The sequence below is a fragment of the Mycteria americana genome, chromosome 2 (assembly GCF_035582795.1).
Source record: "Mycteria americana isolate JAX WOST 10 ecotype Jacksonville Zoo and Gardens chromosome 2, USCA_MyAme_1.0, whole genome shotgun sequence".
Lineage (NCBI taxonomy): Eukaryota > Metazoa > Chordata > Aves > Ciconiiformes > Ciconiidae > Mycteria > Mycteria americana.
The window spans coordinates 28113360-28138105 of record NC_134366.1 but is presented as its reverse complement, the minus strand read 5'-3'; the positions used below and the strand labels follow the sequence as shown (position 1 = coordinate 28138105).

At 44.8% G+C, this 24746-nt stretch overlaps 2 protein-coding genes across 4 annotated transcripts in view; one reads left to right on the top strand and one right to left on the bottom strand.

Annotated features, from left to right (window-relative positions):
• LOC142405439 (serum paraoxonase/arylesterase 2) overlaps positions 1–17564 on the top strand; it is a 281937-nt gene extending 264373 nt beyond the window's left edge. Inside the window, exons 3-11 of one of the 2 annotated variants that reach the window (XM_075492858.1) lie at positions 2093–2163; positions 6909–6964; positions 7916–8081; positions 9244–9370; positions 10162–10362; positions 11019–11100; positions 11634–11762; positions 12715–12883; positions 17308–17564. In XM_075492858.1, the coding sequence (XP_075348973.1) occupies positions 2093–2163; positions 6909–6964; positions 7916–8081; positions 9244–9370; positions 10162–10362; positions 11019–11100; positions 11634–11762; positions 12715–12873 (991 nt within the window). In that variant the 3' untranslated portion in view covers positions 12874–12883; positions 17308–17564. Of the gene's footprint in view, positions 1–2092; positions 2164–6908; positions 6965–7915; positions 8082–9243; positions 9371–10161; positions 10363–11018; positions 11101–11633; positions 11763–12714; positions 12884–13212; positions 13703–17307 lie in introns of those variants that run through there. The other variant, XM_075492859.1, reaches the window with a different exon arrangement.
• Positions 17565–17615: 51 nt separating this feature from the next.
• The window catches only part of PPP1R9A (protein phosphatase 1 regulatory subunit 9A), a 155457-nt gene continuing 148326 nt past the window's right edge, over positions 17616–24746 (bottom strand). For both annotated transcript variants that reach the window (XM_075492851.1, XM_075492852.1), the window contains exon 19: positions 17616–24189. In XM_075492851.1, the coding sequence (XP_075348966.1) occupies positions 23977–24189 (213 nt within the window). In that variant the 3' untranslated portion in view covers positions 17616–23976. The remainder of the gene's footprint in view (positions 24190–24746) is intronic.

The window sequence follows — 24746 nt, the reverse complement described above, 5'->3', positions numbered from 1 at the left end:
CTGATACAGTCCTCAGCTTGCATACGGTGTTCAAAACAGCAGCGTGCTTCCGGAAGGATGCTGACAGTTTGAAAAAAATTGGGAGCAAAGACAAAAATAAGAGGTCCTGTCAGGAAAAAATAAACAAAGATCTGGGACTGGTTAGTCTAGAGAAGAGGAAAACTGAAAGAGAGAGAGGTCTTTGAATATGCAACAGACTGCTGCTGAAGGAAAGGGAATGCCTGTGGTCTGTGTCCCACAAAGTGGGACAGGGGGTGGAGGACTGAAACTGGAAAGAGAAACCGGATGGGAAAGGTGCTGTGCACTGGAGTTGCACCGAGTAGCAAAATTCCTGCGTTTTTTGAAGTTGCATCCCCCACAGTTGCAGGTCCACTGTGCTTTTAGTAAGGCTGGTTAGTTATCTAGGCCATCTGGCTTAGTAGCTAAGGCTGTCTGAGCTAGATAAACTGACACATTTTGGAAAAGCCTCTATATATGCTGCAGGCTTGTGCCCAGTGTCCTTTTGAATTACTCTCATTCCAGCCCATGAAGTGTTTCCCTGGGAATGCTGTCGGGATATCATCACCCCTTGTTGGCTGCTGGCTGAGTTTCTGCTGTGCTTTTGGTGCGGGGTGGCTTGCAGTCTGCCCAGGAAAAGCTGACGCAAATAGGAACGGGAAAAGCCCTAAGCAGGCAGCAGTGCAAACTTTGGGCATGATCGCCCCGAGCCAGCCTCGGGAGCCCGGTGGGTTCGGCGGGGCTGGGGGGCGAGGGGGGAGCTGATATCCCTCCTGTGCTGCTTGTGGGCTGGGAGCCGCTGGAATTTGCTGTCAAGACTCCTGAGCTGGGGGAGAGGGCATGGGAGAGTTTAACTTGGCTCCTTTCCCTTGCTGTCCTCTGCCCTTTCTGCCCTTTTTTCTTCTTTGTTTTCTGGCCTTATGTTAACAACCTGTGTCAGTGATACAGCATTGAAGCAATTTAGAATTCATAATTAAGTGATTAAAAAAAATGCAGGACTGACATACCATACAGTGCTCAGCTGTACTGCATATTTTTCATACCACAGACTGATACTGCTGTTTAGTTTATGCCTAAAACTATAACATAAACATAGCTAGGTTTTGCTATGGGATCTTTGCATTCAGAAGTTCCTGTGGTTGGAGCAAGTACAGCCTCAACATGTGTGTATGATAGGCATGCAAAGGAGTAACTACGTTAGTTTAAAAGCGTTCTTTTGGGAAAAAAAAAAGAAAAAGAAAGAAATATTCTCGTACACCACCTTGACATTTTTACATAGAAACGCAACATATTTGCTTATGGCACTGCAGACCACCATGGTCAAACACAGCAGTCCTGGTAATGAGGTGCCCTCATACAGATTTGTAGACAACTTGAAATGGAGGAGATGGAGAAATAGGAACCTGTGTAGGTACCTGTCTGTATCTGCTTGTCCAGTGAAGCATGAGCCACAGATCGAATTTTGTGGGTATTCAGGAATGAAATAAGCACTCCTGAAGGATAATGCTCTGGGTGGGTACCAGGAGAGAAGAGGAAGGGACAGGGTAATTGATGAAAATCATACTACCAAGACCTACCTGTTGTTAGGAAATGGGTAGTCCTGCCTTGCAACAACGCTATTGCTATTTTTGAACGTGGACTAAGAAATGAAGAAAGTGCAACCGCTGGTGGCCTGGTCACCAAAAATGGCCCGTGGGTTGGGGTAGAAGGTCGCCCTCTCCTCATCTGAAATGCTGGTCCTAACTGCAGGGTGCTATTCTATTTAGGTGGCTGAAACCTGAAGAAAGTGTGGCTATGTTTTTTTTGTCGTTTGAGCTGTGGTGGGTCACGAAAGCTTGTTCCTGAAGCTCATGAACAAAGTCATGTTCCTGAAGACACTCAGTGTAGGAGAATCACTTAATCCCTGGACGTGTGTAACCATCCCAGTGATTTGGAGCAACTGCTGTTGTCAGTTCTGGGTTTTGCTTATTCAGTATTTTACAGCTAATTTATTGCTGCGATACGGCAGACAGTAAAACTAAGATAAAGCTACGCTGGAATGTTACCTGTTTTAAAACTGGCTGTGTGCTGTTAACCCTCCTTTTTCCCCTTGCAGGAACAGACTCAATGCTTCACGGGAAATAGCCCCGGTAACCCTCCCGAACTGCCGGCTCATTAAGGGGATCGGTACGTGCTCAAAATAACTGAGTGCATTGCTTTTGTCCAGCCTTATTTTGAAACTGCTTCTTAAAGCCAGCTTCCAAGCCTGATCCTGAAAACAAAGTGCTAATTTGACTTTCATTTGTTACTTGGACTTTGAGGTAGGGGGAAGCCGCAGGAAGAAAATTACACTGAAAAACTAGCTAGTTTGGTGTAATACTTTTTGCCTTTGGTATTTAATGTTTCTGTTCCTTTTCTTGAAAATGAGTACCTTGCAAACACTTCTCCTTTGCTCAGCCACTTAGGAAATTCTTTGGCTTTTAGATGAGGGTGTGCTGGCTCTCGAGGGTGGCTGTCGGCTGGTGACATCTTGAAGACAGGACATGCTGCAAGGGTGGAAGCTTTGGGAGAAGGCCACAGACACGTGGCGAAGGAGCGGCTGCTAAATGCCAGCCAGGGTCGCCCGCCTTAGTGCCTCGTTTTGCGGACATTTAGGAGCGGGCTGGTACCGCGCTGGGCGAACAGCGGGCAGGAGCTGGGTGCAGTTGCGCAATGCAGCGGTGTGGTTTTAAAGAGCAAGGGGTCATATTTGTCATCTTAGTCTGGTTTGCGAAGAGGTTTAACAGAGTGGCTGAAATGTTGACTTTGTACTTTGGGTCATGGGTTTAGCACATGGCAATATGTCTGTCTGGTTTTTTCTCTCCTCTTAGGATAACCAGAGTATAAAATGGATAGCTTTAAAATTGATCGCTTTTTTGTGTCTCCCTTTCCCCTAGATTATAATTTTTAAACTTAATACAGGCTTAATGGCTGGGGGTTTTCTCCTCCTTAGTATTTTCGAAATGACTTGAATTCTGTTGAAATTTGCCTGGATTTTGCATGTGTAAAAAGTCATTGGATGAGTTTTAAGAGCCTTGCCTTTGAGCCTCCTGAATCACTGTGTTGATTTCATAAATCTTGCTTCTTCCTTGTGTCAGGAATCAAACATCTTTGTAAAGTCAAATTACTGCCATGAACGAGCGTGCGCAGAGTTCCTTTGCCTGAGGTTATGTGCAGAAGAAATTGCATTTGAAAAAACTTTCCACGTCTTCTAGATTGAGCTGTAATTTACTCATACAAGACTCTGAATAACGCTTGTTGATGGTGATTCATATAAAAAAGATTTCTGAGTAATACTTTCAAGCATATCACTGTTGCAATCTTTACAAGACTTTTTGCAACATGATGGCTCTGTTGAGGAAAGAAGGAAAGCTGGAAATCGCAAATACAGTTGTGTTTAATTTCTGAACAATATCTCATTTTTGGTGCCTGACATTAACATGGAGATTAGGTGACTTGTTAGAACCCGGCTCTGCCCAGAGGCAGCGGCAGATCAATGTACAGAGCTTCGTTTCTGCTTCTCGCTGTGCTCCTGTAACACTGTCCCTTCACGTGGAGCTCTGCACCTTGCCTTGCCTTTGCTCGGTCGTTTGCTGCTCTTTGGAAAAATTAAAATGCCAAAATGTAATTCAGCAGGTCCGATGTGGCAGAAAGAGAAATAACAAAGGATTTGTGCAAACTTAAAAGTTGGCATGTTCACATACATGTCTTCCAAAATTCATTTAATATGACTGGGGGGGTTATATTACTCAGGGAGACCAGGGAGCCCCAACGTCTAGGTGCTGCCTAGGTAGCCCTATTCAGACCAGGGGTTTTGCTGCGCTCAGATCTGTAAGGTTGCTCCCGTGGGTGACTTTGTGTAAGGATATCTTTCTACATGGACATCGTGGTCCTCCTGGGCCTTTTTCCTTTAAAATGCTATGATAAAGTTGAATAAACAGGCTGTCTTTATTTTAGTCTTTAAACCAGTCCTTCTGACCTCTTAAGTGGGACATAGGTAGTGAGCTGGATCGGCTCTGAACCATCCATTCTATACATAGAAGAACAGATGTCTGGTACCATCTATTGTAATGACGTTAAAAGCGATGCATCCATAGTAACGGAAGCAAACCCAGAGTAAATGGAAAAATTCGCTAGTGGACCCTTTTCTTCTTGCACAATTTCATCCTTTCTGTGTCTCTCTCTTTTTTTAAAGACTTTGATCTGTTCTGCGTTTCAAATATTGTGCAATGTAAGCGCAGATGCAAACATTGAACAAACCAATAAAAAACTGCAGCTTGTCCTAAACCTCATTCACAGATATGTAGGAAAGGCTATATTTGTCGAATAAACAGTATCTTCTGAATTATATGAGTGTCTACTCATGTTACTGGTTTATAATAAACTAACCACATGTCCTGAACTAATTCCTGAAGTTCAAGAAGCTACTATAGAAATTGCTAGAAATACTTGCATCCTGGAACAATTCATGGGATACAGGTGACATAAATAGTCACTTGCTTTTGGACATGAAATCCAGGTGGGTTTTTTTGTTGGATGCATCTATGGAATACATCATATTAAGATAAAATAAAGAACAAAAAAATAATGTTTTTAGGGTAAACAGTAATTTTTCTCAGTATCTTTAATTTTTTTTTAAAACGCTACTTATGCAGATAATCCCATGGACAAGCTGGGCTCGGTGATACAATTAAGCAATATAGTGCAGGTAATTGATACCGAATAAATCCGTTCCTAACTCTCCTGTCCCATGTAACACCTGCGACAGCAGCCCAGAGCCCTCCCAAATCAGGGCCCACAGGAGAGCCCGGGAGCTTCCCTGCGTCCGGCTGTGCATCCCCATCCCCTCCTCGCTGCCTCAGCAGTGCCTGCTCAGCAGGATTGCGCTGAATCAGCATTTCGCTGCTCTTCCAGCGGTGCTCGCTCTCTTCCACACATACTAGGACCTGGCTGAGAAGTGGCCAGAATGTGCTTTGCTGGGCAGTTTCTTTTGAAGTAGTTGGGTGCAAGGCTCTCGTTACGCTCCTTCCACCGGAAACTTGTACCTTTTAATTATCTGCTCCCAATTAGCCTGCTCATCTTTCTGCTTGGCAGCCTCACTAATTCAGTAGCGATAAATGATTATATCTCTGTTTATTTACTCACCAGCACGCTCTGCCAGTAAAAGCTGTCTGTCCAACTCACTTTACCATGGTAATTGAGCCTCTCCGCATTTATTTATGTTGTTATCTTTGCAGCAATCCTGGGAAGTGGGGAATCGCTGCTAACCCCATCTTATAAACGAACCCAGACTTGGAGAGACCAAGAGCTGGGGCAAAGAAAAGGAGCTTGTTGCTTAAACCAGGGTGTGAGCTGAGTTGAAAAAAACCAAATTCAAAATTTTAGTTGGAAAACGCAGGCTCTAAATGTCTCTGGGCACATCAGTACAGACGTCTGCCTTCTGCCTGAGCCCAGTCAAAATTCAAAAGCAAAACCCAGGAGGTGGGATAACGGGCTGCCCCCCCCCCCAAATGCATCTTCAGACCTTTTGCTCTTCAGAAAGCAGGGATGCTCCGCTCGTTAGTGCAACGGGTGGAGCAGGGCCTTGCTGAGGCTGAGGAGGAGCTGGCCCTGTCCCCTGTCCCTCCGGGAGAAGTCATGCCACCGCATCTCCCCCGGGCTGAGCTGCGGAGGAACTTGCCTGGACGGGTGAATTTGGGGATCTGGTTCCTCCCCACAAGGGCTGTTTGGCGGCGCCAGGATAAATTACAGCCTGGCCAAATTAGTGCCAGGATAAATAGGAGTTACATAAAAGCAAAGAATAAAGCCAGCTCGAATTTGCAGGCGCTTCCTTGTGAGGAGGTGCCAAGGTGCCAGGGATGGTGTGACCCACATAAGGTTACACGCGTGGTCTATGGCCAAGCAGCAGCGGGTGTGGAGAGATGGGGCAAGCTGGGTGGAAAATGTTTGTGTTGGTGGTTCTGTTAAAGAAAACCTGCAGAACAATTTCCTCCTTTAAGCAAATGCTCCCAGGTGGGTTTAATCCAGCCATCGTCTGGGAAGTGGCTTGTGGGGAATGCTGTTTGTGCTGGTGATTTGGAGAAGGGAGGGGAGGCTTCTCAGGGGAGCGGTGAAAATGTGGGATGGCAAATGTGCTTCAGCATCAGACTAGAAGCTCAATGGAGAGTGCTTGATCAAAGCCTAAAATTGCTCTAGTGTTCTTACTAAAAGGATTTTTATTTTATTTTATTTTATTTTATTTTATTTTATTTTATTTTATTTTATTTTATTATTTTCCTAGCAGGGAAGAATATTACAGGAACTACAGGAACTGGTAATATTGGAAATTATTACCCGCAGTTAAAAGTGTGGTCTAACTATTAAAGCCCTTAGCTGTTAAAGATATCGTAGGTTCTCTGTCACTTGAGAGCTTTAACTAAATATTGGGCAATGCATCTTAGTGAAGCGTCCCAGCTCAACCAGGGGAATTAGTGTGCGCAATTCCCAGGGCTGCCTTACGCAAGCGTGCGGGCTGAGTGATGGGTACGGTCCTGCCCTGAAAATCTTGTCATCTGCACTAATTGCTTGCTGCAGAACACTGTCGTCAAAAGCGGGTGATCCATCCCGCGCCGCCCCGGGGCACACGGAGCTGGGCAGGAGATGGCCCGGCCGCCGCAGGGGCACCCCTAAGCCCCCAGGAAGAGGTGAAGCCCCGTACTATTTCCTAACCTGGCGTGCTGCTGCCTCCTGCTACCACTTGTAGTGTGATGCGAACTTTTCTGCTGAACTTCATCGCTTGTGCAGTCATATCAGAGAGGGACATTCATGAGAGCTGGAATTGTACTGAAAAGGAGGTTTTTCGATGGGAAATATTTCATGTCGTCTGAAAAAAACTGTTTATCTCTGTCTTGCAGAAACTGGTTCAGAGGACATTGACATACTTCCCAATGGACTGGCTTTCATCAGCTCCGTAAGTGCCCATGCCCCCTCCCCGTGCCGGGGCTTGCCTGCTTCCTTCTCCACAGAAGCCATGGATGAAAATTGCAGGATGGACCCTTTTTTTCTACAAGGCTGGCTGGCTCCGTAGGAATGGCCCAGACTTGTGTCGGCTTAGCCGGCATTTCCTTCTGCTTGAGCAAGTGCAGTTCTTGACACTGAAGTGGTGGTGGGGGCTCTGACACATGTATCCTCTTGCACTGGCTTATCTGCCCACATAACCTGGAATTTCTTTCATGCTGCTTCCTTGAAATGTTGAAATGTCAAACCTCTCCCCTGTTACGACGGCATGTTAATTCCCTACCTTTAAAAACAATCAGATTTTGTGTGTTGATTTTGTTGTTCCTGATTTTTTTTTTAGCCTTTAGGACACAGGTTTTCAAGCTTTTCTTTGCCATCAGGACGGCTAGTGATTATTTTCTAAAACAAAAGCTGATGTTTTCATCTACGTGTTCCAGGGACACCCAGGGAATGATAACGTTGCAAAATTCATGCCAGAACTTGTGATCTGCCGCACTGCTGCAGTTCCCCGTGGCTTTACCGCAGGGGATGCATTCGGTGGTGCCGTACTTCCAGTTTGTCTCCCCAGCGTGTCTGTTCGCGGAGCGGTTCGACATACGGGGAGCACCTGCCTGGGTGGTGGCTGCAGCGGGTGGCAGCAGTGCCGCTGCCTGGGTGGTGGCTGGTGCCCTGGGCACGGCTCCTCGTGCCCTCCACGCGGCTTGCTCCCTCCGCACTGCGATTAAGGGCTCGCCAGGGAGAGCGGAGCCGGTGCCTCTACCTCCCTTGTGGCACGGCGGGCTGAAGCGGAGGGACATCTTGACGTGTGCTTGCAAGCCCGAACAAGGCTCCAGAGTTTTCAGCCCTGTGATGCTTCCCTTTGCCTTTTATCCGGGAATGATTTTCTTATGTTTTGATTTTACAGGGGTTGAAATATCCAGGAATAAAAAGCCTCGCGCCAGACAAGCCAGGTGAAATATTTTTGATGGATTTGAACGAAGACAATCCCAGAGCGGTGGAACTGAGAATCAGCCGAGGGTTTGATCTGGCATCGTTTAACCCGCATGGAATCAGCACCTACGTAGACACGGGTAAAGAGATCTTTAACTCGAGGTGGTGGCAAATCTCAGCCTAAAGAGCACAAACAGAAACCCCTTTGCAGCCTTGCTTTGCATCCCCAATGGCCTGCACTTGCTGGGACAGGAAAAGGTTTTCGGGCTTTTTATCTTTGTTGGGCTCTTTTCTAAATGTCAGCTGCTAAACCGAACACCTTTGCACATAATCTCAGGCTGTCTGGGACAAAAAGATGTCCTACATATTGAAAGGAAAGAAAACATGGGAAAAATTTGAGGAGTTGAAAAACCACACAAAGTTTATTTTACCAATTTACATCTGTGTCACCCTGAGGTCAAGGGTTTTGAGGAGACACATGCTTCACCGACTAGTAGTGACCAGAATGGAGACTTCTGTGGCTAAACAGTAAATTATCAAATCTCTGTAAATTACCAAAATCTCTGGTACTCTGTGGCCAAGCCATGTTCTCCTCTCCAAGACATGTTCTCCTACGGCAGGCTCTGACTACCAGTAAAATACCCTTCATGCTCTCCTTCCTCTCCTTTCACAGGGGATTTTAGCAGGGCAATTAGAAGTCTGCAGATATTAAGAGAAAGAGAACCACTGCTGCAGCTTGACCTGCGTCCCCATACAGTCACCCTTTAAGGGAAGGTGGTGGAGAAGTCGGTGGTGCCTAATTCAGGGTCTCACCAGAAGGGCTGGGCAGAAGGACTACAGCCTTACACAGAGTACAGGAGAAGGATGCTCCTTCGGCTTTCTCAGGGGATACGGTAAATAAACCAAAGAGCCCAAACTGGCTGGACTACAAGCCCTCCTTCACAGCTGACTGTGGCTATTTCACTCAACCAGTCACTGTAGTGTGTCAGATTGCAAAACCCAGCGGCTTGGGCACAAGGGTGAAGCCATGATTTCTTTCTTCCTTGGCAGAAATAACAAAAATGTAGTTTACACAGCAGTTCCCCGTAGAGCGAGCCCGGGAGAAGAGTAGGTGGAGATCTGGATCCAGTTGCAGTGGCATCCTGCATTACTTCGGTACTTGTCCTTCTGTCTCTGAAGAGCCGTGAGACAAATGCACCAAACCCAACATGTGCTCTGTACTAGAGGCTGCTTCAGAGCTGTGGGTGCTCAGCCACGCAAACTGTTGCAGAGAATTCAGCTGTTTCCATTTCTTTTTTTAAGACAACACCATGTACCTCTTTGTTGTGAACCACCCCCATCAGAAGAGCACAGTAGAACTGTTTAAATTTGTAGAAGATGACAATTCTCTCGTACACCTGAAAACCGTTCGACACGACCTTCTGACAAGGTACTGGAGCCAAATACTGTCTTTCCCCAGAAGAACAGACCACTTTGCTAAAATCCAAAGTAGGATGATTTTGGTTTTAGGGTATTATTAATATGAGATTTTTTTCTCTTTAACCAGCTTTCCTGTTTCTCTTATTGATTACTTCTTATCTGTGTAATCAAAAACTGTGTTTCTCCAATCTCTTCTGTAAATGAGATTTGTAATAGTTGTATCACTAAATCAGTCTTAAGCACTGCTGTGATTGATGCCAGTGATCCATTTCTCCTCTCATGTAACCCACTCTCCGATCATTGCAGATATGAATCTTCAGATATTCTATTATTCTGAATTTGCTACACTGTAAAAATAAACATACTTTTAGCTTTTTCTTTTTTTTTGTTGCATGCAAAATTTTCTTGGTCTGTCCTACTGCAAAATGATTGTAAGATAAACAGAGCCTGATAGATAAAGTTGTCACAACTCCTACCTGTTCTCTGGTTTCCCGTTGAATGTAATCAAAAGAGAGAAAAATTTCCATGGACTTATGGACAGGTAGCCAGATCTCTAGCTGATGCCTTATGGTCCTGTTCACATCTCAGCACTGCACAGTCCTGGCTCATGTAAAAGAAAATAGAGGTCAAAAGCATCTAAATAAATCGGTGTCTATCTGAAGTACCTTCTGTAATTGCAGCCCCTTCATGCCTATGGGATGACCATGTCCTGGCTGGATTGTGGGCAGTCCTACAACGCTTCTTCATACCTCTCATTTCATTCTTTTATTTATCTTTCTCCCTCTCTCTTTATTTTTTTAGTGTGAATGATATAGTAGCTATGGGACCAGACAGCTTCTATGCTACCAATGACCACTACTTCTCCGACTTCATCTTGATGTTCTTGGAGATGTTCTTAGGTTTAACTTGGTCAAACGTTGTTTACTACAGTCCAAAAGAAGTTAAAGAAGTAGCAGCTGGGTTTTATTCAGCCAATGGAATTAACATTTCACCTGACAGAAAGTAAGTTTCTCCTTGCCTTAGATTTTTGTTTGATCACACAAAAGAATCCCGAAATCCCAATTTGTACACGCGGTACCTCTGTGGTCAAGTGTCTAAACTGGCTCATGTAAGGCAAGGTGCCACCTGTACAGTGTAAGCGATACGGAGGGTTTGTAGAGCAGAAGTCATGTGTCTTGGTCGGTAACTAGAGGCAATCTTTGCTGCTGCTTTGCGTGGTAGTTTATATGCAATAAGATCAAAGGTTGCTGCATTTTAACCAGCTGATACAGAAGTTTGTTTATATTGCTTGCAAGGATTAACGGAGCAGGATTTCTGCAAGTGGGGAATGCTCTACAGTCTTAAAGTCTGTTTGACTGAATTAACCAGTCCTGTGGTGTAGACAAGGTGATCTTAAAAAAAAGCATATTTGCGGATCTCACAGTCCAGGGCCTGCTTCAGTGTCGTAATGGGAGAACGGGCAGAGCGTGAAGCTACGTTAGCGTCTCAGCAGGTTGGCTTCAATTCAGTGCCCTGTGGCCTGCTTGCAATGTCTATTGCTGTGTGAGAACTGTGAGCTGGTGTTCCCCAGGGGAAGAGCTGGGCTTGCACAGCAGGAACTGACTGGTTTTGGTGTCTGCTTACTCATACGCATTGCTAAGAGGTGCTTTCTTTTGAAGGTACATCTATGTTGCAGATATATTTGATCATAATGTCCATGTTATGGAAAAACATGCTAACTGGAATTTAACCCATGTGAAGGTAAGGTGCTGCTGTTCCAAAATAAGAGGTATATATGACTTTTGGACAGATTAGTCCCCGTGAATGCTTGAGATTTCAGCCTGATTACGCGTGAAGTTCTGGTCTGGATGGCTCCTGCCGTGGGTTTGCAGAGGTGCTGCGCGCCCTGTTACAGAGCTTCAGGTCTTCCATCCTCAGACCAGCATCCAGAGAGGGATCCTCGGGCGTGCTGTAGAGCCGCAGCGGAAGTCTGCCTCCGTCAGCGGGGGTCAGTCCCCAGCGCGCTGAAGTAATCAAGACGAGCGTAGGTGTGAATGCAGCTGATGGGGGAAGCTCAGAGCAGCAAGGGGGTTTCTCACGCACAGAAGAGGGGATGAAGCATACTGGGGGAAAAGAAAAACAGCACTGGGGAGAAAATACTTTTAAAAAAATCAGTCTAAGTTATGTCAGATGACAGTCTTGGACAAGTCTATTGATCGTGTTATAGTTTGCTTCCAGGACTTCCGATCGCTTTAACTTCTCTCTTTTTCTTCTTTTTCCTTTGTGATGGATAGGCGCTGCAGCTGGACACTCTGGTTGACAACTTGTCTGTTGACCCTCACACTGGAGACGTGTGGATAGGATGTCATCCCAATGGGATGAAGCTGTTCTACGATGATCCTGAAAATCTGCCTGCCTCTGAGGTGCCTTTTGGGAGACGTCACTGGTCTCTTGGCTGTGTCTGTGCCAGAAAGTTGCTCTGTTCAGATCGCCCTGGTATAACTTAACTCTGCATTACATAGAGAAGAGCCTGGCCAGCCTTTGTGAAAGCAAAGACCGACTGGCTTCCAGCTTATAGCTTCTGCTCTCAAGTGGAAAGCCTGAACAGCGTATACTCACTAACAAATACCTATTCAGATCCTTAGGAGACAACTGAGTAATTTCCACCCAGTAGCTCAGTCATTCTGGGCTCCTCAGGCTGCTTTCTGTGCAGCTGTGGCTGCGCAATGAGATCTTGATGAACCGTGTTAATTACCACGCCAGCACCTCTTTGCCAAACGAAAAATAATTGACTGAGTGCAAAGCACGACCAGAAATGTTCACACTGGAATGATTTATCTGTGCAAGTGTGGTTCATCAGTAGGTGACACTGTAATTCTTCTTTCCTTCTGAAATCACTGAGGTACTGGCATCGGCGCGCTAGCAGCCGCGAGTGCAGGGGGCTGGTTGGTGGCCGTTTGATTTCAGCCTTGTCTGAAGCTTCCCATAAGACACTTTTTAAAATTATCGTGTTGGGTAGCAGTAGATTTATGATACTAGGCAGTTTACTCTGTCTGGAAAAAGCATGAAAGTAAGTATTAAGTAACTCGTAGGCTGGAAAAAACTGCACATGCCTAGCACTGGGGATGACTGCCTTACTTACTGAGGTGGAGTCTCTGTTGCACACCCGCTTAACAAAAAAAATCAGTCTTCACGAACCATGCTTCACTGAAGCAGAAATTGTGGCCCTATCACAGGAATCACTTGGTTGCAGTTATCAGCAGCTGATCAACCTAACTAACTAATCTGTTTAAGTTAACATACCGATGTTCCCTCCATCCACGGAGGATTTTCACCCGCGGCCGTTTCAGCAGACGTATCCCCCTCCTCCGGCAGGTCCTGCGCATCCAGAGCATCCTCTCGGAGGAGCCCGTGGTGACGCGCGTCTACGCCGACAGCGGCTCTGTGCTGCAGGGAAGCTCGGTGGCATCCGTCTACGAGGGAAAACTGCTCATCGGCACAGTCTTCCACAGAGCTCTCTACTGTGAGCTATAGCTCGTCGCGGGTAAGATCTGCTGCAGTGGAAAGGATTTAATTCCTTGGGAGCTCACTTAGTTTCTGCTAGCTTTGCTAACAACAAGACTGTTCCAATAAAGGTTAACTAGAGTCATGGAAACGTATTTTAGCCTTCCTCTCCAAAATGAGAGTTTTACACAATAGTAAAGGAAATGGAATTGAAGGTGAGAAATTAGTTTATTTGTGTAATGGGGAGGACCCCATGTCAGTAACAAAGGGTAACCTTGAAGTTCAAATTCACATTACAAAAGACTAAACTGTCAGACACTGATTATCTGTTGTGACTCGATTTCTGTTGGTTTTTTTTTTTTTCTCCAGAGAAAACTGATTTTGTAAATGACAATTGCTAACTACCAGTGTGGTGTACTTTCTTGTCACCGACCCCTGGGCTTTCCCAGGGACTGTGCTAAGGGTTCGTCTTCCGAACCTTCCCATTGGCTTTCCCTAATGCTTCTGAAATAACTGGAAGGAGAATAAATGTTATTTCAGTCTCATTTGTTCCCTCTTCCCCCTTTAAGCTATTTCCTAACATTACTTCAGTTTCATGAATTTGTCTTAAATCCTACTGAGAAAAGAGGAGGGCATCGCTTCGGAGTAGTTTCTTACTCAGTCTTCCAAAGGGACTTTTAAAAAGCCTTTTTTTTCTTAAGAGTGGGGAAACAACTCCCGAGCACCTTCAGTGAAAAGCGCATTAGCAGTTAACGTTGTCTGTCACAGCAAAGGGAGCGTTTCTAGGCACTTTGCCACAGTGACTACTGGTCACGCGTGTTCTGTGCTTAACTTCCAGTCCGTACGGAGCCGATTCCCGCTGTGCTTGTGTGAACGGGCCCCCGCTGCACCTTTATCCAGCGGCGGTTACTGATAATGTTGTGCACTACTAAAAGACCTATCCAGGTTTCCATCAGCTGGTGTTTTTAGAATGGTGTTAGTTAGCAATCACTTGCAATAAACTGAACTGAGTGTCCTTTGAAGCTGGAAATCAGTTTGTGCTTTCCAGTGTGCACAGCAAAACGCCGGTCTGGCAGAAGCCCCTGTTTGAGCCACCACTTGGTTTCCTGCCCATGGAGCGAGCTCTTCTTTCATTAGTATAGATGGCCTTCCTCACAGAGCACCTCCTGCTGCTCTTTTGCTCCCCCGCCGAGTTCCCACCTCTGATCTCCGCTCGGGTTTTGCGAGAGATGCTGGCATCAGGTAAGGGCTCGGCGTTGGTGGTGGCGGCTCCCTGCCAGGGCTGCCGCGGGGCTGCCTGCGCCTGCCTGCGCTGGCACGTCTCCGCAGCTTGGCCGTCCCTCCGAATGGTGTCCCCAGACAGACCTGCCCGGAGGCCACCATCCCCTCTGCATCCTTCAGCTGATGCCGTAGCATTTCCTCGCTGCTGCTCTTCCACCACTGTGTGGAGAAAAAAGGCAGGCTGCTCGGGAAGCACAAGCTCAGGAGGAGAAAGAGCCAGTCCCTGGGTGCTAATTGCTATTCTGGCTTTGCGGTTCCCTCCTGCAATCTGCTTCACCACCAGCCACAGTCCCCTCTAATCTGCAGAGTACATGGAAAGTCCAGTACTTTGAAAACACAGGAGCACTTCTGCCTACAAGATAGAGCAAATAACCTGCTCTGTAGCGGCCCGAACACTGAGACAGGAGCCAGAGTATGTGCAAACCTTCATCTGTCTCTCTCTGGGTTTTGCCGTTCTGGCTGAGAGGAGGCGTTACTGCGGGCTGAGCTTTGGGTGAGCAGTGGCCCTGAACAGCAAATGTGTGTGCTGACACCTCTTGGCCTTTCCTTTCTACGCGAACAAGCCTAATGGCTTTCATCCACTGGTATAAAGGAGTTACTGCTCCTTCTCCGAGGGAAAGGGACAGCTCTAACCAGAGCAAGGAGTCGGGGCCAGGGCTCGTGGCTGGGGCTGCGTTGCTGTACGTGAGGGACGGTACCGTCCCCCTTCCTCTGCACAGCTGCAGTGGGCTGCGGGTCTTGCCACATCACCTCCCGTCCCTGGAGAGCGTCTGCTCCACCCCGAGGCCCCGTGCTGCCGCCGGCTCGCTGGCACAGGCACTGCGGTGTAAGGCACGTCCCTGGGCGCGAGAAGTTGTGCGAGGTTTCAGAGCTGAGCCAGCGGCATGTCAGCTCGGTCACTGCGCCCTTCCCGATGCCAGCAGCTTCCCACTGCTGCCATGCCAGACAACCCTCTCGCCCCTGTGTAGCAGTAGCGGTTGCCGGTATTTGTGATGTTTTGTACACAAATAGCCCATGCTGCAGGGGTCTAGCGATGCCTAGAGGGGGAGGCTTGAGCTTCAGGGTTAACCATGCGGCTGGCTGACCTGGTCTCTTGGGCACGGCCCTGCATTAGCAGGTCTGTGCACAAACTGTGTTCATAGCTCCTCTCCATAATGCCCACAGTTGATCTGGGGACTTGAGCTCTGCCCAGGGTTTACCATCTGCCTATGAAGGCTTTGGTGACGGAGACTCATCCGTTCGGATCATGGTTTCAAGCGTTGCTGACCACGGCGTGCAGACGGCCCTTCCACCGAGCGGAGCCAGCCCTGAAGGAGGTCGGCTTTTGTCTCCTCCCTTTGCTGGACTTGCCCGTGGCACCAGCTGACTGCACCAAGCACTTGAGAATGTAATTTACCGTACCTGGCTTTGCCGCTCCTTCCTTAGCAACTTTTCTCCCTGCAGGACATTTTCAGCTTCCCTGGGAAGTGGTGTGCTTTCCTACAGGAACTTGTAATCCATTTTCAGCCTTGAGGAACAGACGTTGTTCCCAAAGCCCAAGCAGAGAAAACTGCTGTGAAGGAAGTTCTCACAATAAGCTGAGGTTGGGCTATTAACTTGTGATTAGCCATCAACGTCCTCCACTAGCATTTTAAAATAATTATTTTAGGCTTGTGCCGCTATTTGTTCTCAAGTGAATTAAGTGCCGTCTTCTAAAGAGTTAGCGTTTTGCAGCAGGGGCAGTAACACAGCCGAAATACCAACCAGTCACTCTGCCGGTCCTGGATGTACTCTCTGGTTGTAGAAGCGTAACAGCCAGCATCTCCCTCAGCAGTGGTAGAAGTAACCCATCTAAACATTAATTTCACGTTTTCCAGTAGCTCAGAACATCTTCAAATGAGCAAATCTACATGTTGTTGGATGTTGTCAAACTTCTACTTTTTTGTTGGTTTTGGCCTTTCAGAAAATAAAGAACGTGTTCACTCGTCACTGGCTTTTTTTTTTTTTCCTCTTTTTTGAACTGTTCCTGTACTGAAGGCTTTCCCAGCAGTCTGCCCACAGAAGCATGCGCAAGCAACGGGCCTTATCTTTTCCTAAAGCATTTGAGAGGAGAGAGATCGTAGGAAGGACTTAGTACCTGCTATTGCTAATAGTAAAATTTTGAATTTTAACCTGAGGCAAGGAGGGTTGGAAGCCCGTTGCCAGCCTCCTCTAAGGGTGTCCCAGCCTCGCAGTGCGGAGGTGGGAATTGCAGCTGGGCCGCCGTGCATTCGAGTGGTGCTGGGCAGGGCAGGACAGAGACAGCAAGCACGCGTTTTGCAGCAAAAGCAATGCCGGGGGACAGCTTCTACCCCTCAGCATGAAACCACCACTTGATAAAACCCACTGGCAGCCTCAGTGCAGAAACAGCAGTGGAGGAAGATGCACCTCCAGCCCGGCCTCCCACTTACAAGGTAACCTGCACAGGGAAAATCCGGGCTTGCAACCCGGAGGAGGGCATAAGCCATCACCTTTTACAAGCTGTAGAGTCTGGAGCAGTTCTGGGCATTTCAGAAACCAAACTGCAGGTATCTGAGACAACTTGCACAAACAAGGACATACGTATAGATGGCTCCAGGCTTAGGAAGCTGCTGAGCAGACACATTTTACATGTCAGTCGTGGACTTACAGCCTCTTTATATATCTATTCTAATTAAGATAATAATTTTATGGACTGAGGATTCTTCTGTCCTCTTGCAGGTGATGGCCATATTAGCGGAAAGTAAGTTTTATGATTCAGCCGCTGGGAAACAGAGACTGGGTTAGACAGATTAAGTGCAGAGTATTTGGCCTAGATTCTGCCAGATGTAAATCCACTGAAATGACTACACAAATTGGACCGTCTGTGCCCTCCGCTTTTCCCTAATTTAATGCTTTATTAAAATCAAATAAATAAAGACATATTAAACATGTTCAGCAGAACTGCTGTACTTCGAACATATACAGTGCCCATTATAACTAACCTACACTTGAGTGTAAAACGGTAAAATGTTTTTATATACCAAACAGTCAAACATGGACCAGCATCAGTGTGAAGGCAGCCCATTTTTACATCAACCTGCAGCAAAAGACTGCACGTTACGTTTCATCTGCATATGAAGAAAAAAGGCCATTCTCTTTCCTTACTTTCTTTTTTTTTTTTTACTTCTTTTTACATAATTACAGATTGTAAACAAGATCCACCTGAAGGCCTGTGAATCATGCCAATTTGGCCAAGAGCTGGGATTGAAATCGTCTTCGGCACCGAGCAGAAGGAAGGAAAGAACAAGCAGGGCAAGGCCCATGTCCCCCCCCCCCCGTCTGGCCCCTGCAGCAACAGCTGTCCAGTCGCGCTCACCATTTCTTATTTCTTCTGGAATGACCAACAAACGGGCAGGAAAGTGAGGACTCGATACAAATTCTAATAAAGATTCAGGATTTCTCATTTTATTGCATTCGTTGTCTAACAACAATAATACTCATTGGCAAGAAATTTATTTACACTAACAAATTAACTTTAAACCACAAGGCTTTGTTGTTTGTATTTAAACTGTAAGAAAAGAAAGGGCCACCATGATGTTTTGTTTTGATGTCTCCCAATAACTAAATATTAACCAAAGTTATTTTGGGGAAAACTCAACAATCTAGAGAAGTTCATATCAACCAAGCACAAGAGAACAAGCTCAGACATGGCACTACTGTGTCTTTCATGCAGATGATCAGACACCAAGATGTACAAACAAAAAGTTCAGGATAACATGCACTTCATATACATTTGACCTCTTTAAAAAAAGAAAAGAAAAAGGAAAAAATCTGAAGCGCAACCACCTCTTCAACCATGTAAAAAGAAACAATGTAAGAAGCCAATTTTTACAGTGAGCACAGTGCATTTTAGTCTTTTAGCTGCCTGGTTTTCTAGCAGTATGTCCAACACTTGTCAGTGGCCAGTGAGTTATCATTGCAACATGACTGGAAAATACAAAAGCAGTTGTTCAGACAGTAAATGTGCATGGGCAAGTATAGAGTCAGAAGAGGTTCACTGTGCACTCCCCACTTCCAAATGGGCTGGGTAGTCCTTACATCTGGTGCCCTGGGATCCCCCTTTCCGTCAGATGCTTCTGCACCGGGGCCCGAACCCGCTTCCACTGGAGTCGGTGACAAAGCTCCCACTGAAAACCCGGCAGGAGGCTCAGGCTCCCGGGTTATGCGGGTTGGACCCGACCTCATGAGCTGCGAGCCCTCCCCACCTCTCCCCGCTCTGGAAGAAGAAAAACCTGCCTAGCTCAGCAGACCAGGTTTCACAAACCTCATGGCTCATTCTTAACACAGTCCAGACTTCCCAAAGAAACAGGCAGCTCAAGGCACTACCGCCAAAGCTTCCAGTAAGACGTGCATTTTTTAAATCATTACTTAATGCCAAAAGCAAAAGTACCAGTTAGTACTGCTGGTTAGTAACAGAAAGCTCATTTTATAATGAGGGATTGGAGGGCTTGATGTCATGACTAAGGTGTCGCAGCTTTGAAAAATCAGTTTTACAGGTGGAAGAAGTACAGTAAAATCCATACGGGAGGTTAACAAAAGGGACTGGGCAATCTGCAGATGAGCCACGCTCCGCTGTGGTGAGTGGGTAAGTCACCTCGGATGTCTCTCATAATCCTGCTCAACAACGAGCTGCTGAAAGCGCTCCAATAGAAATCGAAGTTAGGGTTAAAAATATAAAAAAGGATTTCCTTCCTAGAATACTGACACTCCAATAAATCACTCCTGCCAACCTCCCACCCCAAAAAGCCAACCTGAGGACAACATGCAGAAGGACCTGCAGAGGACCATTCTGTGTATGGTTTTAACAAAACTTTAAAATCTTCTGATCTGCAAAATACATAAAACCCCACAAGAAACGAGTGAGCAAAGCTACCAGCACAGACAGGGGTGAGCAGGCTGGTGAGACCAAGGGGCAGCGCTTTGCTCCTCCGAGCTTGCAGACAGCCCCGGGGCCTACAGCCCTGTAACGCACAGCTACCTATGTGCTTACTGCTGCTGCTGCAGTCTAAATCTGTATGAATATCCATGTATGTACATACGTATGCACACACACAATACCATACATATTTATTTAAAGAGGGAATCAAGCAACAAATCACTTAAACATTTCTAGAAAGACTAATTGATTTCATTATTTTCAATCACTAATTTAACAAAACTAAACCAAAACCACCGAACTGCTCTGTGCACTCTGTCCATTTCGACTGTTAAAGACTTACAACTTAATTAAATACGTGCTGCTTTTTTCAAATGTCTGTTTTTTCAGTATTTTGGACCATGACATAGTTTTCCTGAGGTTTTCAAGTGAGGGAGAACACAGAATGAGGGAAGCGCTATTAAAAGGGTCCAGCCCCTCTATCACTTAGTTTGATGATACTGCAGGGGATGAGGCCACACCTAAAATGAGCAAGATCAGGTTTTACTTTTGCTTTGACAATATTGTCTCTCTGTAAACACACGGCTAAGAAATCAACACGAGACTTAATTCTTGCAAACCTCCCCTAAATTTCAGCACCAAGAAACAGTACAGACTGCAGTGCAGATGCTGTAAAGAACTACAGCGGAATCTGTGCAAACCTTTCCTTTTGATTTTCAGTGTTGTGTTAGTACCTGGAACCGTACTTCTTGGCCGTACTCAACTACATGATGATCCTCTTCCTTCCTACTGTAGAACTGGATTCTGCACTATCAACAAGGGTGGCATTTCTTTTTCTGACTTAAAAGTGGAACACAATTCATTCTCAAAAATCACACAACGTTGCTTACCTCTCACTCACCAGCCCGTGAGCCAGGAGGTGAAGGTGGAGCAGCTCAGGAGGACAGGAGGCTTTGATGGAAGCAATGGAGTATGAGGAACCCCGATGCTCAGTGTCAAGCACCTCTGAATGTCAATGAGAGCTGAGGACTGGCAGGCTTCAGATGAAAGCTGCTCAGTAATTCTAGTAAAACCTCAGTTCTTGTGGTATCCCTGCAGCAGACTGGAGTCATGGCACAATAGATGCCTTTGCAAAAAAATTTAGAAAGTTAAAAAAATGCAAAAGTATTTGTATACACTGAGATACCATCACCTAACTCTGTTCAGCTTTTTATTACTGGCTTCTGTTCCGCTGTGCAATTCGAACCTATGATCTAGAACAGGCTCCACTTACAGTGACCCCCACCAGACCTGCTCAGAGCGGTGGGTGAAATGCAAACAGCAGTGGGCAATACTCTGTGCATTGCAATGAACAGGTCTGGCTCCTTCCTCATGCCCTGGTCCTGATCTGCCCAGGCAGACTGAAACCGAATTGGGAGTTTTAACACAGAAGTCGCATAGGTGCAGCACCCCACCACACGGGACAATATGAGCTGGAAGCGAGTAATGTCAGTATGTTTGGCTGATTTGGACAGAGCAAGGAGCCACCACTCTCTCCACAATCTCAGTATAAACACCAGATTTTTTAGGACTGAAGTAACCTGCAGTGTTGTATCTTTTATTTTCTATTTTTCAGAATTCCATTTTTTGCTAGCTCTCCTTTCTTCACCCTTTCAGAGGCTCGATATATTCACAACCCGGCAATACCGCAGCAATGAGCAGAACTAGAGTTCACAGAACTGGCCTACCATTGTAACCAGGGAGAAGTTAACTTCACCAGCCTGCTGTGGTCACCTAGGTGTAAAGATGACACAGACGTACGGCTAGAGGCATGGAAACACCACACTGCCTGCACAGCAGTTTAAAGGCGGCCAGGCAAGCCAGCATACTCAAAATTGCTTTAGCTCTACAAATAAATACGCAAAAGTAGGCGACAGTTCCCTTTGCAGGTGAGCCAAAAGAGAAAGTCTTTCCAGTCATTTAGCGTGGAATATTTGTTTCTTCTTATTACATCAAAACCCCACATTAGTCTGACTTAGCATTGGTTTACAGGAAGTTTAAGTTAAGAACGATGAGACATCCGTATCTTTTGTTTCATATATGTCATTACACAATACAAGGGGAAAAATGCAACACAACTTTAAAGGTCCTATAGAACAGTAACAAAAGTTTCAAACTGTGCTTTACATCTCGTATCCAGTGACATTTCCGCACGTCCCAACAATGAGTTACCATACTTAATAAAAGGAACCACATAAATCTCTTTTATCACAGAAAGAAGAGCAAAACTCTTGACATTGCTTGGTTTGCTTAGTTTTCATGTGTTGATCAAAATGCATTTAATGGTTTTATTTTAAATTTAACCTACTAGGTTTTTTTAAAGTTAGGTTTTTGTTGGGTTTTTTCAGTCCAAGAATAACAAAACAACATTACCACAAAGCAATAAACTCCCCCTGAATACTTAAAGGACTTAAGTCAAATTAGTTATTCTGCAGAATAAGAATCTGATTTACGAAGAGATTAACTAGGCACTGTTCTAAGCAGCAAGAATGAAAACTCAACGTATAATGCCAAGCAGTGTGCTCAGGTTTCTAAGAAAACAAAGAACATAAAAGAGGGACACCACCTTAGATTACTATATACAACCACTTCAACAGTACTACAATGTAAACATAATTTAAAAAGAAAATCATCATTGAATGCATTTACCAACATTGTATTTAAAATATTAAATTTCCAGTTTTTTCCAGATAACTCCTCTTACTCAAATATAAATTGATAACCTCCTAAAATAACAGAATGCTAGTTTTACGAGGCTGTTAAACATTTGTATAATTTTTCTCCTACAAAGAGTGCAAAAAGATTCACTGCAATGTGGAATTCTTGTTAGCAGGTATGTTTTTTTGCTGGCGGTCTATCTCAAGAAAAATATCACAAGCCTTTAGAAATATCAGGAAGTATCTTTTACAGCAATTTCGTTTTTAGATCTGAACAAAATATACATCAGAAACTTGTAGAAATTGGATTTGGAAGGAAAAATAAAGCTACTGCTAAGTAGATTTGTTGTGTATTAATTTTAAATGAACTAGGCTCTCTCAGTTTACAGACCATTTTACATGTCAAAGAAATTATTAGGATCAAAGGAAATTTGACTATAAACATTGCACCCCAACTGTTTCAAATCTGAGTTTCAGAGAACTTTACAGATACAAATCTGAATGCCATAAAGTACAGAGCAGAAGAGAAGCCAAGCCAAACTAAACCAAACGTTTTCTTCAAAATAATTCAATATTTGCATTTTTTAGGCTGGCAAATTTTTAAGTTCAAGATTCTAACTTTGCATGAACATCTTAAACAATTTATGTGTTGGCATGCCTAGATGAAGACTGCAACTTCCAGGATGCATGAAAGGGAAGTGATGTTTCTCAACTATAAATGCTGCTACATAGTTAGCTTTGACTATAAAGCAGTACACTAATACCTCTAGCTTCTCATTGTGGATATTTGCCTGTTGTCTGCCCATTCTTTTGAAGAAATACTGTGTATTTTAATACTGTTCGTCAGAGGCAGTAACACCACGCAGTGCAAGCTATACACTGCTTCTGTCATAGTCAAAACTACGCAGCAAGCTTCGCCGATGGCCTCATATACCAGGAAAACAGAAATCTCTGAAGGATGTAATACGACCACTGCTAAGCCATAAAAACATTCTACAGCCTATGCCCAAAAATTCAGGTTTTGGTGGGATAATTCTTTAAACACATCAATCAAAACAGTTAATATATGGCAGCTTTGGATTTAGTAACTGTCACCTCCATGGCAGCATTGATCTTAACAGCAATGTACTGAATTTAGTTTTAATCAGAATCCCTCATCTTCTTCTTCTTAAAGTGCACTTCTGTAAAAACTGAAAATCTTCAGCAGACTCAACTTTGATAATCGTTTCCAACAACAGCTTCATAACAGCACAGCACAAAGCTTATTCTCCCAATGCTTACTGGAGAATGAATCTGAAGATGTGGTGTTTTTCTTGGACTTCCCCCCCTCCCCCCAAAACAAAATAAGCCCAGTTTTCTGTTCAAAACACATGAAAAAGAAAGCGGAGTGTGCTATAAGAAAGTTGCCTACACACTGGGAGCACAATGAAATTTATACAGATCTATACGCTGTGCTCTAGTTAGAAATTCATCCTTGCTCAGATATCGAAAGGATAAATGTTATCCTCAGATTTCTGTGTAAACCCACATAATCATTTAAGGCTTTGCCTCCTTCCTGGATTAACTATTGTACAGTTAACAGAAAGTTTCACCTCCTGTCTTTTACCCAGGGGGAATATCGGCTCTCCTGTCTTTATCTCCAGTGTATAATAAGAAGTCACTGAACAGTTGTGTTTCCAGAGCAGTGTCACTTCAAGGTACTGACACAAGATGAAACTTACTCCAGTAGACAGAACTGAGTATCCAAACACTGTAAAGAAGCTGAACTTCCAGTTAGAAAGTTAAGTCAACTCTTATCAGACAGAGCACAACTCCAGCTGAAGAAACGTTCACCGATCGTTTTGACTGGCCATCCTATTCAGAAGAGGTGAAGCAGTGGACCATGCTCCTCGGCATCATGCTGGTTACTGAAGTGACCAAACACATAGAGCTCAATAGAGAAGAGTAGTTTGGAAGGAAACACCGCCACACAAATATGAAATCTGTTAGCTGTCAACAACAAACAAACCAAGGGGCTGGGGTTGTTTCACATGGCAACAGCAACGAGCGTGAACTGGATATGCGGGAAAATAAAACTACACGATATAAATTTCCCTAGTCATTCTATGTATAGCCCCGTTTCTCTGTACACACTCTTGTGTAATGAATACAAGAAAGCTGAAGGGGCACCAGAGTGGATATGAGTTTCTCTTCCCTTGAAGTGCCTCCACTTTCCTGACACAGCAGCAGCACTTCTGCTTATCACTGCTCATTAGTGCCCTCTGTTGCATCTGATGAAGACTTGTCTGTTTTCTTTGATTTCCTCTGCAGTTGCTCTTGTTCCTTCTTCCGAAGCTTTTCCCTTTGCTTTTCCATTTTCTCTTGAGCTTTGCGAGCTTTCTCCAAGGATGCTTTCATTTCCTTTAGTTTTTTTTTAATGATTGCTCTGTCCTGGGAAGATGTCATACCAAGAGCCTGAGGTGGGGATAACAAAATTAAAAAAGAAAAAGAATTTCATACAGTTTAATCTATCACAATTTTTTTCATATTCTAGTAATAACTCTTCTTAGGTAGAAGACTATAACAACTAAGCAAATTTGAGACAGACTCAGATACATTACTGATGTGTAAGTAACACACTTCTGTACTACTTTCCATGCCTTCTGCTTCTAGAATATTAAAGAATTAGATCTCATTGCCACCACCAATGTTGATTTCATTGATGAAATAAGGCAAATAAAGATTAAACTATTTGCCTGAAGTCATCGAAGTCTACATAGAACAAGACTTCCCAATACTCACTGTTATGCCTTAGTCAAAAGTTCACTTGCTCTCTTCTAAAACCCCTAGAGTTAGTGAAACGCCAGCAAAAAAATTCAGAAAGGAAACACCAAACTTGGACTTTCAGATCTGCTGAGCTTCCCACAACTCCTTCCTGTAATTATTTTTGGCAAAAGTAGGCTCATATTTTCACTACAAGAAACAATGCATACTTTATACATCAAAACTGTATTTAGTTCTAACACAGTACA